The following is a 14,314-nucleotide window of genomic DNA, read 5'->3' on the forward strand; positions in this document are numbered from 1 at the left end:
GAAAGAACTGCAAGGTCTTGACAATATATACCTCTACACGCTCAATAGATGTTCATGCTCCTCCTGGCTCACCGAGGCATGTAAAAAGGGTGAAGACTTGCTTTGCTAGGCCCTCTTTAACGTCTGACATTTCTTCCTGGCATCTTTATTGATTAATAGTGCCGTCAACTCCCAACAACACCGTTGGGAGCCTGAACTGCATCTTTGAAGTTGGGCTCAGATGGCCTCCCTCGACTCAAATAGAAAGAATAGGATAATAATATGATGTGTGGACAGATAAGACTCCTAGCCAGGTTTGGCTTTCACCCACCCACGTTCTGCTCCATTGGAGCCAACCAACTATTGTGTACGAGAATTCTTTGTGTGACGGATCCCTTTCAAAGGCAATGTTGGCCACTGTCCAGCATTATGTTGGGGGTTTAAGAGTGAAGGATTAACATTCCCCCACGCCATTGATTCCATCTACACTTCATGTTACATCGGGAAAGCAACCAACTTAATCAAGAATCATCACTCACACCCCAGTTATTTTCTCTTCTCCCTTCTCCCATTGGGCAGTATTAGTAAATAAAATTTAAAACATACCATCAGATTCAGGAACAACTCCTTCAGCACTAGTATCAGATTCCTTATCGGACCACTCACAAGCTAAGGATGTGTTCCCGAACTCCCAAACGACCTCATGCACTTTGATTAATCTGCATTTTCTCTGTGTCTGTGATACTGAAACACTTTGTTTTCCACTCTGGTTTTCTCTTTGAAACCTGCTGTACTTATGTATGGCTTGATTGTACTGGATGGTCGGATTTGACTGGCTAGCCCGCAAACAACGTCTTTCACTGCTTTTCTCCGCATGCCAATAACAAGCCAAACCAACAATACAAATACCAAAACCAAATGGGAAAGAGAAGATCTTAGGTAAAGTGGGACTTGAGTTATAAAGGAGAGACTGGAGAGATTGGGGCATTTTGTCCTGCACTTAGGAAGTAGAAGTAGATTTAATGACCTTATTGATTACCTTATAGAGGTAAATCATGAGAAGATGGTCACCGTCTATGTCGCAGAGTAGGGGAATCTAAAAAGAGAGGACGTAGGTTTAAGGTGAGAGGGAAAAGATTTAAATGTGACCCAAAGGACAATCTTTTCACGCACAAGGTGATGGGTATACAGAACAAGCTGCCAGATGAAACTGGAGGCATGTACAACTACAATATTTAAAAGACATTTGGATAGATACATGGATGAGAATGAATTGGAGGAATATGGGCCAAGTGCAGGCAAATGGGACTAACTCAGTTAGGCAAAGTGGTGGGGAGGGACGTTGGGCCGAAGGACCGGTTTCTGTGCAAAACCACGAATCTCCAAAAACTCATCACGGCCAACAAGTTACTTTCTGAGCTTTATTCATTATTGTAATATATTCGCAGCACCATATTCCAAAGACGTGCAGGTTTGTAGGTTAATTGGCTTCTGTAAATTGCCTATAGTTTGCAGGATATAACCATATAACAATTACTGCACGGAAACAGGCCATCTCGGCCCTTCTAGTCCGTGCCGAACACTTACTCTCACCTAGTCCCATCTACCTGCACTCAGACCATAACCCTCCATTTCTTTCCCGTCCATATACCTATCCAATTTATTTTAAATGATAAAATCGAACCTGCCTCCACCACTTCCACTGGAAGCTCATTCCACACAGCTACCACTCTCTGAGTAAAGAAGTTCCCCCTCATGTTACCCTTACACTTTTGTCCCTTAATTCTCAAATCATGTCCTCTTGTTTGAATCTTCCCTATTCTCAATGGAAACAGCTTATCCACGTCAACTCTGTCTATCCCTCTCATCATTTTAAAGACCTCTATCAAGTCCCCCCTTAACCTTCTGCGCTCCAAAGAATATAGGATGCAAAAGTGGGATAGCAAAGAACTGGTGTACGGGTGATGGTTGGTTGCTGCGTCAGTGGGCCAATGGGCCTGTTTTCATGCTGTACGTCTAAACTAAACTAAACTAATTAAAAGCATGGCAACGTGCACACCAGCAAAGGTGCAAAGCAGCAAATGTGATAACGGTTCTGTTGGCCTGTCTTATTTAATGATGTTGGCTGAACAATAAATCATGGACAACATATCAGGAGATCTTTCATGTCTGTTCGGGAATGCAGACAGATTCAATTTAACATCTCAGACCAAAGAAGGTAATCCTGATGATGTAGCTGGCCCTCGGTACGCCCAAGCAGTCTCCTGCACTCTGCGGACACGCTAGCAAAGGAGGGAAAAGGAATAGGAAAGAAATCGTTCACCTTCCCCTCACAATCTATAATAATGTATCGACACACATCCTGAGCTGACTGTGCCAGGTTTTATAGGAAAAGTTTAGTGCATGCCAAAAAAACATTTGCAGGGGCTGTGGACAAACACACATCCTTCTTGTTTTGAGCCTGCTGAAGGAACTAAATCCATTTTGATATGTTCAGAGGAAATAATTTGTTCATTCTTTGAACTTGCTGTTCTCGGGTATACTTTGCTTTGTGTGTCTTAGCACCTTCATCTCCAATTTAAAGAGATTATTCCTCCGGAAAATATATTCCAAAATCTTGAAATACCTTGTCAGAGTAAATATGAAATACATTCTTCTTTTCGGATTTACAAAGTTCACGTCAACACAGGGGTTGTTTTGTATTTGATTTGCTTCAAAAGAAAAGTTTTTATTTAATGTTTTTGTTCTCACAACGATGAACTGTCACTGATGTATGTCCTAGTTAAAAGTGCAAAAGATACCAAAGGGAACCTGAGGTGATTTTATTTTTCACTAAATGCGACATTTATCCGTCCGACAAGAATTCTGAGACACAGATGATAAGTCGTCAATTTGATGACTTTATGCATTGAATTGGCACTCTGCCTCTGACAGTTTTTCAAGAAGGAAAAATCAAATATTAGAGGCCATAGATTTAAGGTGAGAGGGGCAAGGAGTAAAGGAATTGTTTGGGGCAACTTTTTTACACAGAGGGTGGTAAGTGCCTGGAACATGCTGCAGGGGTTGGTGTTTGACGCAGATATGATGGTGGCACTTAAGAGATTTTGGATAGGCATATAGATATGCACAGAATGGAGAGATATGGCTTAGGTGCAAGGAGATAAGAGTTAGTCATGGCATCGTGTTTGGCACAGACATTGTGGGCCGAAGTGCCTGTTCTTATGCAGTACTGTTCTACGTTCTAATACACTAAAACTTGGCATGGAACAGGATCGGAGCACTAATTTGTTACAATGGAAATGTCTAAGGTTTTCCCATGCGGGGAACATAGGAAACCATATCTGAGGAAGGATGTACTGGCTCCGGAGAGGGTCCAGAGGAGGTTTACAAGAATGACCCCAGGAATGAGTAGGTTTACCTATGATGAGCGTTTGTCGGCACTGGACCTGTGCTCGCTGGAGAATGAGGGGGGACCTCATTGAAACATGCAGAATAATGAAAGGATTGGATAGAGTGGATGTGTAGAGGATGTTTCCACTAGTTGGAGCGGCTAGGACTAGAGGTCATAGCCTCAGAATTAAAGGACGTTCTTTTAGGAAGGAAATGAGAAGACATATATTTAGTCAGAGGGTGGTGAATTTGTGGAATTCTTTGCCACAGAAGGCTGTGGAGGTCAAGGCATCGATAGATAGATTCTTAATTAGGGCGTCAGAGGTTATGTGGAGAAGGCAGGGGAATGGGGTTAGGAGGGAGGGATAGATCAGCCATGATTGAATGGCAGAGTAGACTTGATGGGCCAAATGCCCTAGTTCTGCTCCTATTCCTTATGAAACATTGGGTTAATTAAAGGTTTTTGATTATGTTTTAAATCTTTTTGATATCATTCTAGTAGTTCTTAAATGTCCATGAATATCAAATCTATACATCCTAATGATAGCATCAGCTGGAGATTCTGCCCAGTTTTGCTACTGTCACACCCAGTCCCAACAGTCCAGTATTGTAGCTCTGTAGCGCACTACTTGAGGGCTTACAGCTGTTTAAGACCTCCCGCGTGCCTGGTCACCATTATTGGGTCTCCAAGTCTGGCCTGGTTAAATACGGGCAGATCTGACCCAGCTTTGATTCAGTGAACATACTTTGATGCTTCCCACTTGTTAACAACTGTCCCCTCAATCATTTGCTGCCCAATACACTATTATATTACTTGCTTTCTCCCCCTTGATTTCCACGTAAGTGCTTTTTGTTTCATTTACTCCCTTTGTTTTCCAAGCTGAAAAAGGATTCAAAGTCACAGATGTTTCCAAGGTGGCCACTTAGGACAAAACTAATTAACGTCAATGGTTGACTGAGCCAGCACATCTGCACGTCTCATCTAAAGCACAACAGCACTGTTAGTGTGATTGTATTTTTAAGGAAATAAGCCAATGGAACTCCCTATCGCATTTTATCGTTTTTTGTAAACTCCGATAATGGAAGTTCTTCTCCGCTCTATATCGTCATTAATTCAAAAGCAAAGGAGAGAAGAAATTAACGATTTTTTCCCTCTACTCTATATATACCATAAGTGCATTTTCATGCAACGAGAGATGCCAGTGGAAATAAAAGATTAAGAAACGATTGCACTGTCAGAAAATTCCATCTGCTGAACACTTACGCTAAGCACGCCTTGGCCTACGCGATCTCCCGGTTGCCAAACAATTTTAACTCCCCTTCCCAATCCCACACTGACCTTTCTGTCCTGGGCCTCCTCCACTGCCCAATGCAAATTGCAGGAACAGCACCACATATTTTGCTTGGGCAGCTTACAACCCAATGTTATGAACGATGATTTCTCTAATTTCAAATAACTCCTGCATTACTTTCCTCCCCTCCCTACCCTAGTCGTTCTACTAATCTGAGGAAGGACATTCTTGCCATAGAGGGAGTACAGAGAAGGTTCACCAGACTGATTCCTGGGATGTCAGGACTTTCATATGAAGAAAGACTGGATAGACTCGGCTTGTACTCGCTAGAATTTAGAAGATTGAGGGGGGATCTTATAGAAACTTACAAAATTCTTAAGGGGTTGGACAGGCTAGATGCAGGAAGATTGTTCCCGATGTTGGGGAAGCCCAGAACAAGAGGTCACAGTTTAAGGATAAAGGGGAAATCTTTTAGGACTGAGATAAGAAAAAAAAATTTACACAGAGAGTGGTGAATCTCTGGAATTCTCTGCCACAGAAGGTAGTTGAGGCCAGTTCATTGGATATATTGAAGAGGGAGTTAGATGTGGCCCTTGTGGCTAAAGGGATCAGGGGGTATGGAGAGAAGGCAGGTACAGGATACTGAGTTGGATGATCAGCCATGATCTTATTGAATGGCGGTGCAGGCTCGAAGGGTCGAATGGCCTACTCCTGCACCTATTTTCTATGTTTCTACTAGTTCCACTGTTCACATCCTCATATCCGTGTCGTTAGCACATCTTCCCCAGCCGACAATTAGGTAATCTGTTGCCAGTCCTGTTTTGTGCTAGTCTATTCCATCTATTGTGTCTCTGTCAGGTTCATTCAAAACCCATGCTTCAGGAAAGGTAGTCCTCCTTTCTGAAATGGTCTAGCAAGCAACTGAGTTCGAGGCTAATTGAGGAGCTCTACTCATAATAAAAACAATCTGGGTGAAAAATAAAATCCCCCACAGTTTCCTTACCTGGGAATGGTGAAGTAATACCCCAGTAGATTGGTCAGTTCTATGCTGGGATAATTTTGATTCAACCAGATTATGTTGTGTGTCCAGATCTGGATTACAGCTCGGCCAACTTTGTCTCTGTTCCCTGCAAGATGAATCACAAATAATAAGGCCAAGAGCTCATTCTTCACCATCTATTTTTTTTTTCAAACAAAAAAAAACCTATTCCCATTTCTATTGGAAATGTGCATCACGTTGACCAGCGTAATGATAAGTTAGAAAATGCTTGGCTATGCTCCACAGAGGTTGGGCAGAGTGGGCCAAGGTAAATAAGTAAATGACGAGACATATCAGGGATTGTCAAGGAATGATCACTAAAGCTTGGTTCAGTTATGAAACAAGAGTCAAGGAAGAGAGGGAGAGGGAACTGAGGAGGAGTTTCTCAGGAATAGGATCAAGGCAATCAAAGACTCCCGCCATCAATAATAGAGAGAAAAGAGAATAGGACATTGCTGCCTTACAATGTCAAAGACCCAGGTTCGATACTGACTATGGGTGCTGTCTCTACAGAGCTTAGATTTACTGGAATGTTGCCTGGGTTTCAGCAACTAAGTTACAGAGAAAGGTTGAACAAGTTAGGGCTTTATTCTTTGGAGCGCAGAAGGTTAAGGGGGGACTTGATAGAGGTCTTTAAAATGATGAGAGGGATAGACAGAGTTGACGTGGATAAGCTTTTCCCACTGAGAGTAGGGAAGATTCAAACAAGGGGACATGACTTGAGAATTAAGGGACAGAAGGTTAGGGGTAACATGAGGGGGAACTTCTTTACTCAGAGAGTGATGGCTGTGTGGAATGAGCTTCCAGTGAAGGTGGTGGAGACAGGTTCGTTTTTATCATTTAAAAATAAATTGGATAGTTATATGGACGGGAAAGGAATGGAGGGTTATGGTCTGAGCGCAGGTATATGGGACTAGGGGAGATTATGTGTTCGGCACGGACTAGAAGAGTCGAGATGGCCTGTTTCCGTGCTGTAATTGTTATATGGGTATATGGTTATATGGTTATGCTGTCTCCCTGGATGGATTTCCCCCGAATGCTCCGGTTTCCTCCCACACTCCAGAGACTTGTGGATTTGTAGGTTACTTGGCTTCTGTAAATTGTCCCTACTGTGTAGGATGCGAAAAACTGGGATAACATAGAAGTAGTGTACCGGTGATTGTTGGTCAGCACGGGATCTGGGAGCCAAGGGGCCTGTTTTCATGCTGTATCGCTAAACTACACTAAAGATGGGATTGCAAATGAGGTAATTGTGTGTCAAGCAGTCAGTGTTTATCACTGAGTTTTCACTGTGACTGATGGATTTATTAACAGAGTTAGCTATTTTTGGGCCAGTGGAGAAATATCAAAACGAAAACTTTACATCAGTGACTTCCTACAGATTTATAACATTGGTCTGCTTGCTACAGATAAGTCTTGGATTGATAAATCATGTCTGGGAGCTTGATTTAACTTGTTTACTAATCTAACGGAAGTGTAAAGTCACAAACCCATGTACACATGTACATATGGCCAAATAGTTTCCTATCATTACCTCATGCGTCAGCCAGGTGGTACTGAAATAATTCTTCACTAACTTGCACAGCTGCTATTTTGTTTTGTTTTTGAACAATCTTTAAAGAAGTTTCTAAATACTTTCAAAGCCCCCCCCCCTTCCTTTCTTCTCACTGGGTTTGTAAAACCATTATCTTTGTATCCTACTTTATTTAATTTGCTTAGGCCAAAAGAGTTTGGCAAAAGAAGAAAAAAATCTGAAAGGTAGAACTCAGCAGACATTTCGGATTGATTTGTCTCATACTGACATCAGTAAGCAAAGGCATAAAGTGTTTGCGCAGAGTGGCACAGTGGGACAACAGTAGAGTTGCTGCCTTATAGCACGAGAGACTCGTGTGCTGTCTGTACGGAGTATGTACGTTCTCCCTGTGGCCGCATGGTTTTTGCGCTGTCTCTCTAAACCAAAAAACTAAGCAAAGTTGTTGAATTTGGTCTTGAGTCCAGAAGATAGCAATATGGCATTCATAGCAAAAGGATTTGAGTATAGGAGCAGGGAGGTTCTGCTGCAGTTGTACAGGGTCTTGGTGAGACCACACCTGGAGTATTGCATACAGTTTTGGTCTCCAAATCTGAGTAAGGACATTATTGCAATAGAGGGAGTGCAGAGAAGGTTCACCAGACTGATTCCTGGGATGTCAGGACTTTCTTATGAAGAAAGACTGGATAGACTCGGATTGTACTCGCTAGAATATAGGAGATTGAGGGGGGATCTTATAGAAACGTACAAAATTCTTAAGGGGTTGGACAGGCTAGATGCAGGAAGATTGGTCCCGATGTTGGGGAAGTCCAGGACAAGGGGTCACAGCTTAAGGATAAGGGGGAAATCCTTTAGAACCGAGATGAGAAGAACATTTTTCATGCAGAGAGTGGTGAATCTCTGGAACTCTCTGCCACAGAAGGTAGTTGAGGCCAGTTCATTGGCTATATTTAAGAGGGAGTTAGATGTGGCCCTTGTGGCTAGATGGATCAGGGGGTATGGAGAGAAGGCAGGTACGGGATACTGAGTTGGATGATCAGCCATGATCATATTGAATGGCGGTGCAGGCTCGAAGGGCCGAATGGCCTACTCCTGCACCTATTTTCTATGTTTCTATGGCTAGCAGGAAAGTTAAGTGTTATTTCTTGAGCTTACACTGATTTTCAATGAAAATGGTGGACATGGCACAGAGGCGCAGAGAGTAAAGCTGCTGTCGTACAGATCCAGCAGCTCAGGTTCAATCCTGACCTCGGGCATTGTCGATGAAGGGTTACTTGTTGAGTTTCTGAGAGTGCACGGTTTGAATTTCGATTTCCTCGCATACCCTAAGACATGCAGGTTTGTAGTTGAATTAGACAATATAAATTGCCTCTCAGATATAGGTGTCAGGGGTTATGGGGCCAAGGCAGGAGGACGGGATTGAGAGGGTAAGATAGATCAGCCATGATTGAACGGCGGAGTAGACTTGATGGGCCGAATGGCCTAGTTCTGCTCCTAGAACTGATGAACATGGTAAAATTCTGGGGGTATTTTTGGAAATGTGGGAAGAATAAAATGGGATTAGTGTAGAATAACTGTAATTAGGGTTGGAATGGATTTGGAGGGCTGAAGAGCCTGTTTCAGTGTTGAGAGAGTCTATAACTCCTAACTGGGTGTAAAACCAATGGCCAAACTGGCAAACAATGGCTGCAATGGAAAATGTGTGGAATGAAGATCAGAGAAGGAGGACAGAAATGGCCAGACCTCATGGGCCAGTCTCTTTAACCCCGGGGAGTCCAGTTGAATATTTGGAGCTCATTTTGTGGACATATCCATTCAGTTCTGCAAGCTTGATCATGTTTTGCTATTAAATACCATCAAATCAGTAACAGCTAAACTTCAGGAGTGCATGACCTCCAGTACTTGCATATTTATGCCATGAACATTATCAATGTAATTTTCCCCATCTGCCACAAATGAGACCCAAGCAGCCACTCTCTCCATGAGCAAAAAGACCAAGCAACTGCAGGACCTGCGCATCGGAAATGACAACAGAAAAACACTGGAAAGGTCTTTCTAAAGACCACTGTTCAATCTGAAAAATTGTAGAGAATAACAAGCAAAGAGCAGAGAGGACGGTTCACTAGTCCATTCTTTCAAATGAATGATAAGGACAAAGCAGCCTCCAATTGTCATGATTGAATGTCGGAGTAGACTTGATGGCCTAATTCTACTCCTATTCCTTATGTCCTTAATTGCACGACATCTGCTCAGATGGAAACAAAAGTGATTTTATTTTAATATATTTCTGAGTAGTGTATATTTACCCGGAGTGTACAATATTACCCCCTTCGATGTTTCCTGCTCAGCCACGGCTGAGGATCTACCTGATAATTTGACTGAAACTCGTTTTCACCTGTAAGTCACTGAAGCCATTTTCTGTCAGTCGAAGGCACCAACCTGGTAACTGAGCGATCCCCGAATGCAACAGGTCCAGGTTCACCTCTGCAGCCGTGGCAGGGAGGCTGCTGCAGACTTGGGCGTTGCGTTGGAACTGCACTGTGGTTTGAGGGCACGCTGGTGAGGGGGTGGTCTCTGTGGACTCCAGCGTCTGGGTTAAATCCGTGTGGCAGCTGCCCCTCCTGTCTGTCCCAGCCACACCGCTCTGAGAGCAACCTGCTGAATGCAAATCGTAGAAACATAGAAACATAGAAAAATAGGTGCAGGAGTAGGCCATTCAGACCTTCGAGCCTGCACCGCCATTTAATATGATCATGGCTGATCATCTAAAATCAGTACCCCGTTCCTGCTTTCTCCCCAAATCCCTTGACTCCTTTAGCCTTTTTTTTCCGTACAAAATGCTTTTATTCAGAACAAAACAAAAATACAACACGATCAAAGTACACAATGTAGTAACACGATCAAAGAATGCCTATATTGGCATTTTACAAAGAAGTTATCAAATTAAAATATTAACATTTTTATCAATAATACATTCGACCTCTTGCGGTGACCAGCGTTCATGGAAGGCCTCCACAGTCCCCGTGGACACCGCATGTTCCCTCTCTAGTGACAACTCCTTTAACCCTGGGAGTTAAATATAACTCTCTCTTGAAAACATCCAGTGAATTGACTCCACTGCCTTCTGTGGCAGAGAATTCCACAGAATCACAACTCTCTGGGTGAAAAGGTTTCTCCTCATCTCAGTCCTAAATGGCCTCCCCCTTATTCTTAAACTGTGACCCCTGGTTCTGGACTCGCCCAACATCACCCTCATTATGTAATCCTACCATGCCCTAAAACACTCCAACAAGAACGGACTCACAAACTGCACTGAATTAAATCACGGGCTATATGCAGAATGATTCTTCTCCACATTTTACGAGATGACAAAATTATAAAATTTGTCCTCTGATAAATAAGTCACCGGGCAAAGTGCCCAAGATGTTAAAGTTCTCATTTCTCTACATGAGATCTCTATTTCCCCTGCCCACGCACACAATCCTTAGCAACAACACATATTTGGAAAGTATTTTTGAAGGCATTGTGAGATTAAAACATACTTTGTAAGATTGACTTAACATAAACTTTCTGGCTTTCTTCATCCCTCCCCCTTCCCAGTTTTCCGACTAGTCTTACTGTCTCCGACTACATTTTATCTCTGTTTGCTTTGTTGTTACCTTCTCCCAGCTAACAGTTATCTATTCTACATTTTCCTTGAACTCCATTCCCTTTGACCCGTTTTCACACCTTACACTTATCTATGTATCTCCGTCTTCTCTGACATCAGTCTGAAACATCACCCATTCCTTCTCCCCAGAAATGCTGCCTGTCCCGCTGAGTTACTCCATCATTTTTTGTCTATCTTTGGTTTAAACCAGCATCTGCAGTTCCTTCCTACACATACATTTTCTGGCAACTACATTGAACAATTATTGGGGCTTTTAAGAAAAAGAACAGACTGCTGGTGGAGCTCAGAAAGTCAGACAGCATCTGTGGAGGGATACAGACTGACGATCCCTCCACAGAAACATAGAAACATAGAAAATAGGTGTAGGAGTAGGCCATTCGGCCCTTCGAGCCTGCACCGCCATTCAATATGATCATAGCTGATCATTCAACTCAGTATCCTGTACCTGCCTTCTCTCCATACCCCCTGATCCCTTTAGCCACAAGGGCCACATCTAACTCCCTTTTAAATATAGCCAATGAACTGGCCTCAACTACCTTCTGTGGCAGAGAATTCCACAGATTCACCACTCTCTGTGTGAAAAATGTTTTCCTTACCTCGGTCCTAAAGGAATTCCACCTTGAATGGGTCAGTGTAACCATTGAATTCCTCCAGCAGATTCTCCCTCTCCCTATCACTAATGCTGAATTGCAAAATATGCTCGTAAGAATCTTGTTATTATTGTTATGTTAAATTCTGCCTGGAGCTAGAACCAGTTGAAATCTGTACAATACAGGGCAGGCTCAGTTAGATAGATAGATAGATAGATCCTTTATTGTCATTCAGACCTTTCGGTCTGAACGAAATTATGTTGCCTGCAGTCATACACAGAATCAATAATAACAAAACATACAATAAACACAAATTAAACATCCACCACAGTGAGTTCACCAAACACATCCTCACTGTGATGGAGGCAAAGTATTAGTCTCTGTCTCTTCCCTCCTTGTTCTCCCTCTGTGCTGAGGCGATCGATTCAGGCCGGAGATGCCGCCCTCCAGACCAGCGGACCTCCGTGGTGATGTCGCCGCTGCCGAAAGCCGGAACGCCGTCTCTGCATCAGCTCCGGGCAGCCGCCCCAGCTCCAGGTCCCGCAGTCTCCGCTCCGGACCGCTGCCTCAGCTCCGGGTCCCGCAGTCTCCGCTCCGGGCCGCTGCCCCAGCTCCGGGTCCCGCAGTCTCCGCTCCAGGTCCCGCAGTCTCCGCTCCGGACCGCCGCCCCAGCTCCGGGCAGCCGCCCCAGCTCCAGGCCGCTGCCCCAGCTCCGGGTCCCGCAGTCTCAGCTCCGAGCCCCGCTGCATCAGCTCCAGGCCGCCGCCGAAAGCCAGAACGCCGCACCAGCAAGTCGGGCCACCGCTGCCTCAGCCCCGAAGATGGCCATCCTCTCGTTGGTAAGTCCTGGCTGGCTCTGCCTCCGGAGCCTCGGGGTCGGTCGCAGGTTGGAGGCCGCCAGCTCCGCCATTAGGCCTCAGCGCAGACGGAGGCAGAGAAGGGGGATATGACACGAAAAAGTCGCATTCCCCCGAAGGAAGAGACAGAGAACATGTTTCACCCCCCCTCTAACACAACCCAACAAACTAAAACTTAACCAAAACAAGACAAAAAAAACAACAGAAAAAAATAAAGACAGACGGACTGCAGGCGAGCCGCAGCTGTTAACAGCGCCGCCACTTCCGGATATTTCTGGTCCATGTGCGTAATTAGGATCATTTGAAAGTGGATGCACATCCACTTTGGGCAGCCACGGTGGCGCAGTAGTAGAGTTGCTGCTTTACAGCGCTTGCAGCGCCGGAGAACCGGGTTCGATCCCGACTACGGGTACTGTCTGTACGGAGCTTGAACGTTCTCCCCGTGACTGCGTGGGTTTTCTCCGAGATCTCCCGTTTCCTCCCACACTCCAAAGACGTACAGGTATGTAAGTTAATTGGCTTGGTGTATGTGTAAATTGTCCCTAGTGTGTAGGATAATGTTAATGTGCTGGGATCGCTGGTTGGTGCGGAGGGCCTGTTCAACCGAAGGGCCTGTTTCCGCACTGTATCTCTAAACTAAACATCACAATTTGCTATTCCCCAAACCAAATTTTTACAATCATAAATTTAAATATCAGTCAGATACAATTTCCTTACCACTCAAGTTGATCACTAAACTGTAACCCCTTCAGGTTGTGAATATCTATTCACCTAATAATCTCTTGGTCATGTCTATACTGTTAATCTATTGTTATTTTAATGAGATACAATTCCACAAACTGATTCATTCTATCCATTATTGGATATGCCAAGAATATGACCACAAAAATTAATCTCACCATTAGTTAGTATTCATAAGTTCACACATTCATAAATTCTAGGTGCAGAATTAGGTCATTTGGCCCATCAACATGGCCCAGAGCCTTGTATAGGGCTCTGGCGAAACCACATCTGGAGTATTGTGTACAGTTTTGGTCTCCTAATTTGAGGAAGGAAATCCTTGTGATTGAAGCAGTGCAGCGTAGGTTCACGAGATTGATCCCTGGGATGGCGGGACTGTCATATGAGGAAAGATTGAAAAGACTAGGCTTGTATTCACTGGAGTTTAGAAGGATAAGGGGATATCTTATAGAAACATATAAAATTATAAAAGGACTGGACAAGCTAGATGCAGGAAAAATGTTCCCAATGTTGGGCGAGTCCAGAACCAGGGGCCACAGTCTTAGGATAAAGGGGAGGTCATTTAAGACTGAGGTGAGAAAAAACTTTTTCACCCAGAGAGTTGTGAATTTATGGAATTCCCTGCCACAGAGGGCAGTGGAGGCCAAGTCACTGGATGGATTTAAAAGAGAGTTAGATAGAGCTCTAGGGGCTAGTGTAGTCAAGGGATATGGGGAGAAGGCAGGCACGGGTTATTGATAAGGGACGATCAGCCATGATCACAGTGAATGGCGGTGCTGGCTCGAAGGGCCGAATGACCTCCTCCTGCACCTATTTTCTATGTTTCTATGTTTCTAAGTCTAGTGCGCCATTCAATCGTGGCTGATCTACCTTTCCCTGTCAACCCCATTCTTCTGCTTTCTCCTCATTACCATGAACACCCTTACATGGCATTCATGGTAAATTCTGGCACAAATATCGTTTAGAAATTATGATAAAACATAATTTCAGGAAGGGAAGCTGGCCTATATGTTGTACAGCAACTCTTCATAGTAAGGTCACATGTAGGAATCATGGCTAAAGCCTGAGCTAACAAAGCAAACGGCTGGATCCTCCATAAATGCCATTGTGTGTGCTCAGGACACCTTAATACACTTCATAGTCAAACATTGTTTCTAGATTGTAGTCTTAGTCTGCACTTATTGGAAAACATGACTGCCCTACAACAATGGGAAAAGTGCTAGTT

General features: G+C 43.9%; 1 protein-coding gene across 4 annotated transcripts in view; it reads right to left on the reverse strand.

Annotated features, from left to right (window-relative positions):
• The window catches only part of plekhg4b (pleckstrin homology and RhoGEF domain containing G4B), a 250,110-nt gene that overhangs the window by 98,881 nt on the left and 136,915 nt on the right, over positions 1–14,314 (reverse strand). For all 4 annotated transcript variants that reach the window (XM_033016504.1, XM_033016498.1, XM_033016509.1 and 1 more), the window contains 2 exons: positions 9,671–9,889; positions 5,665–5,788 (listed from right to left, as the gene is read on the reverse strand). In XM_033016504.1, coding sequence (XP_032872395.1) covers positions 5,665–5,788; positions 9,671–9,889 — 343 coding nt within the window. The remainder of the gene's footprint in view (positions 1–5,664; positions 5,789–9,670; positions 9,890–14,314) is intronic.

Source organism: Amblyraja radiata, chromosome 2 (genome assembly GCF_010909765.2).
Source record: "Amblyraja radiata isolate CabotCenter1 chromosome 2, sAmbRad1.1.pri, whole genome shotgun sequence".
NCBI classification, from domain to species: Eukaryota; Metazoa; Chordata; class Chondrichthyes; order Rajiformes; family Rajidae; genus Amblyraja; species Amblyraja radiata.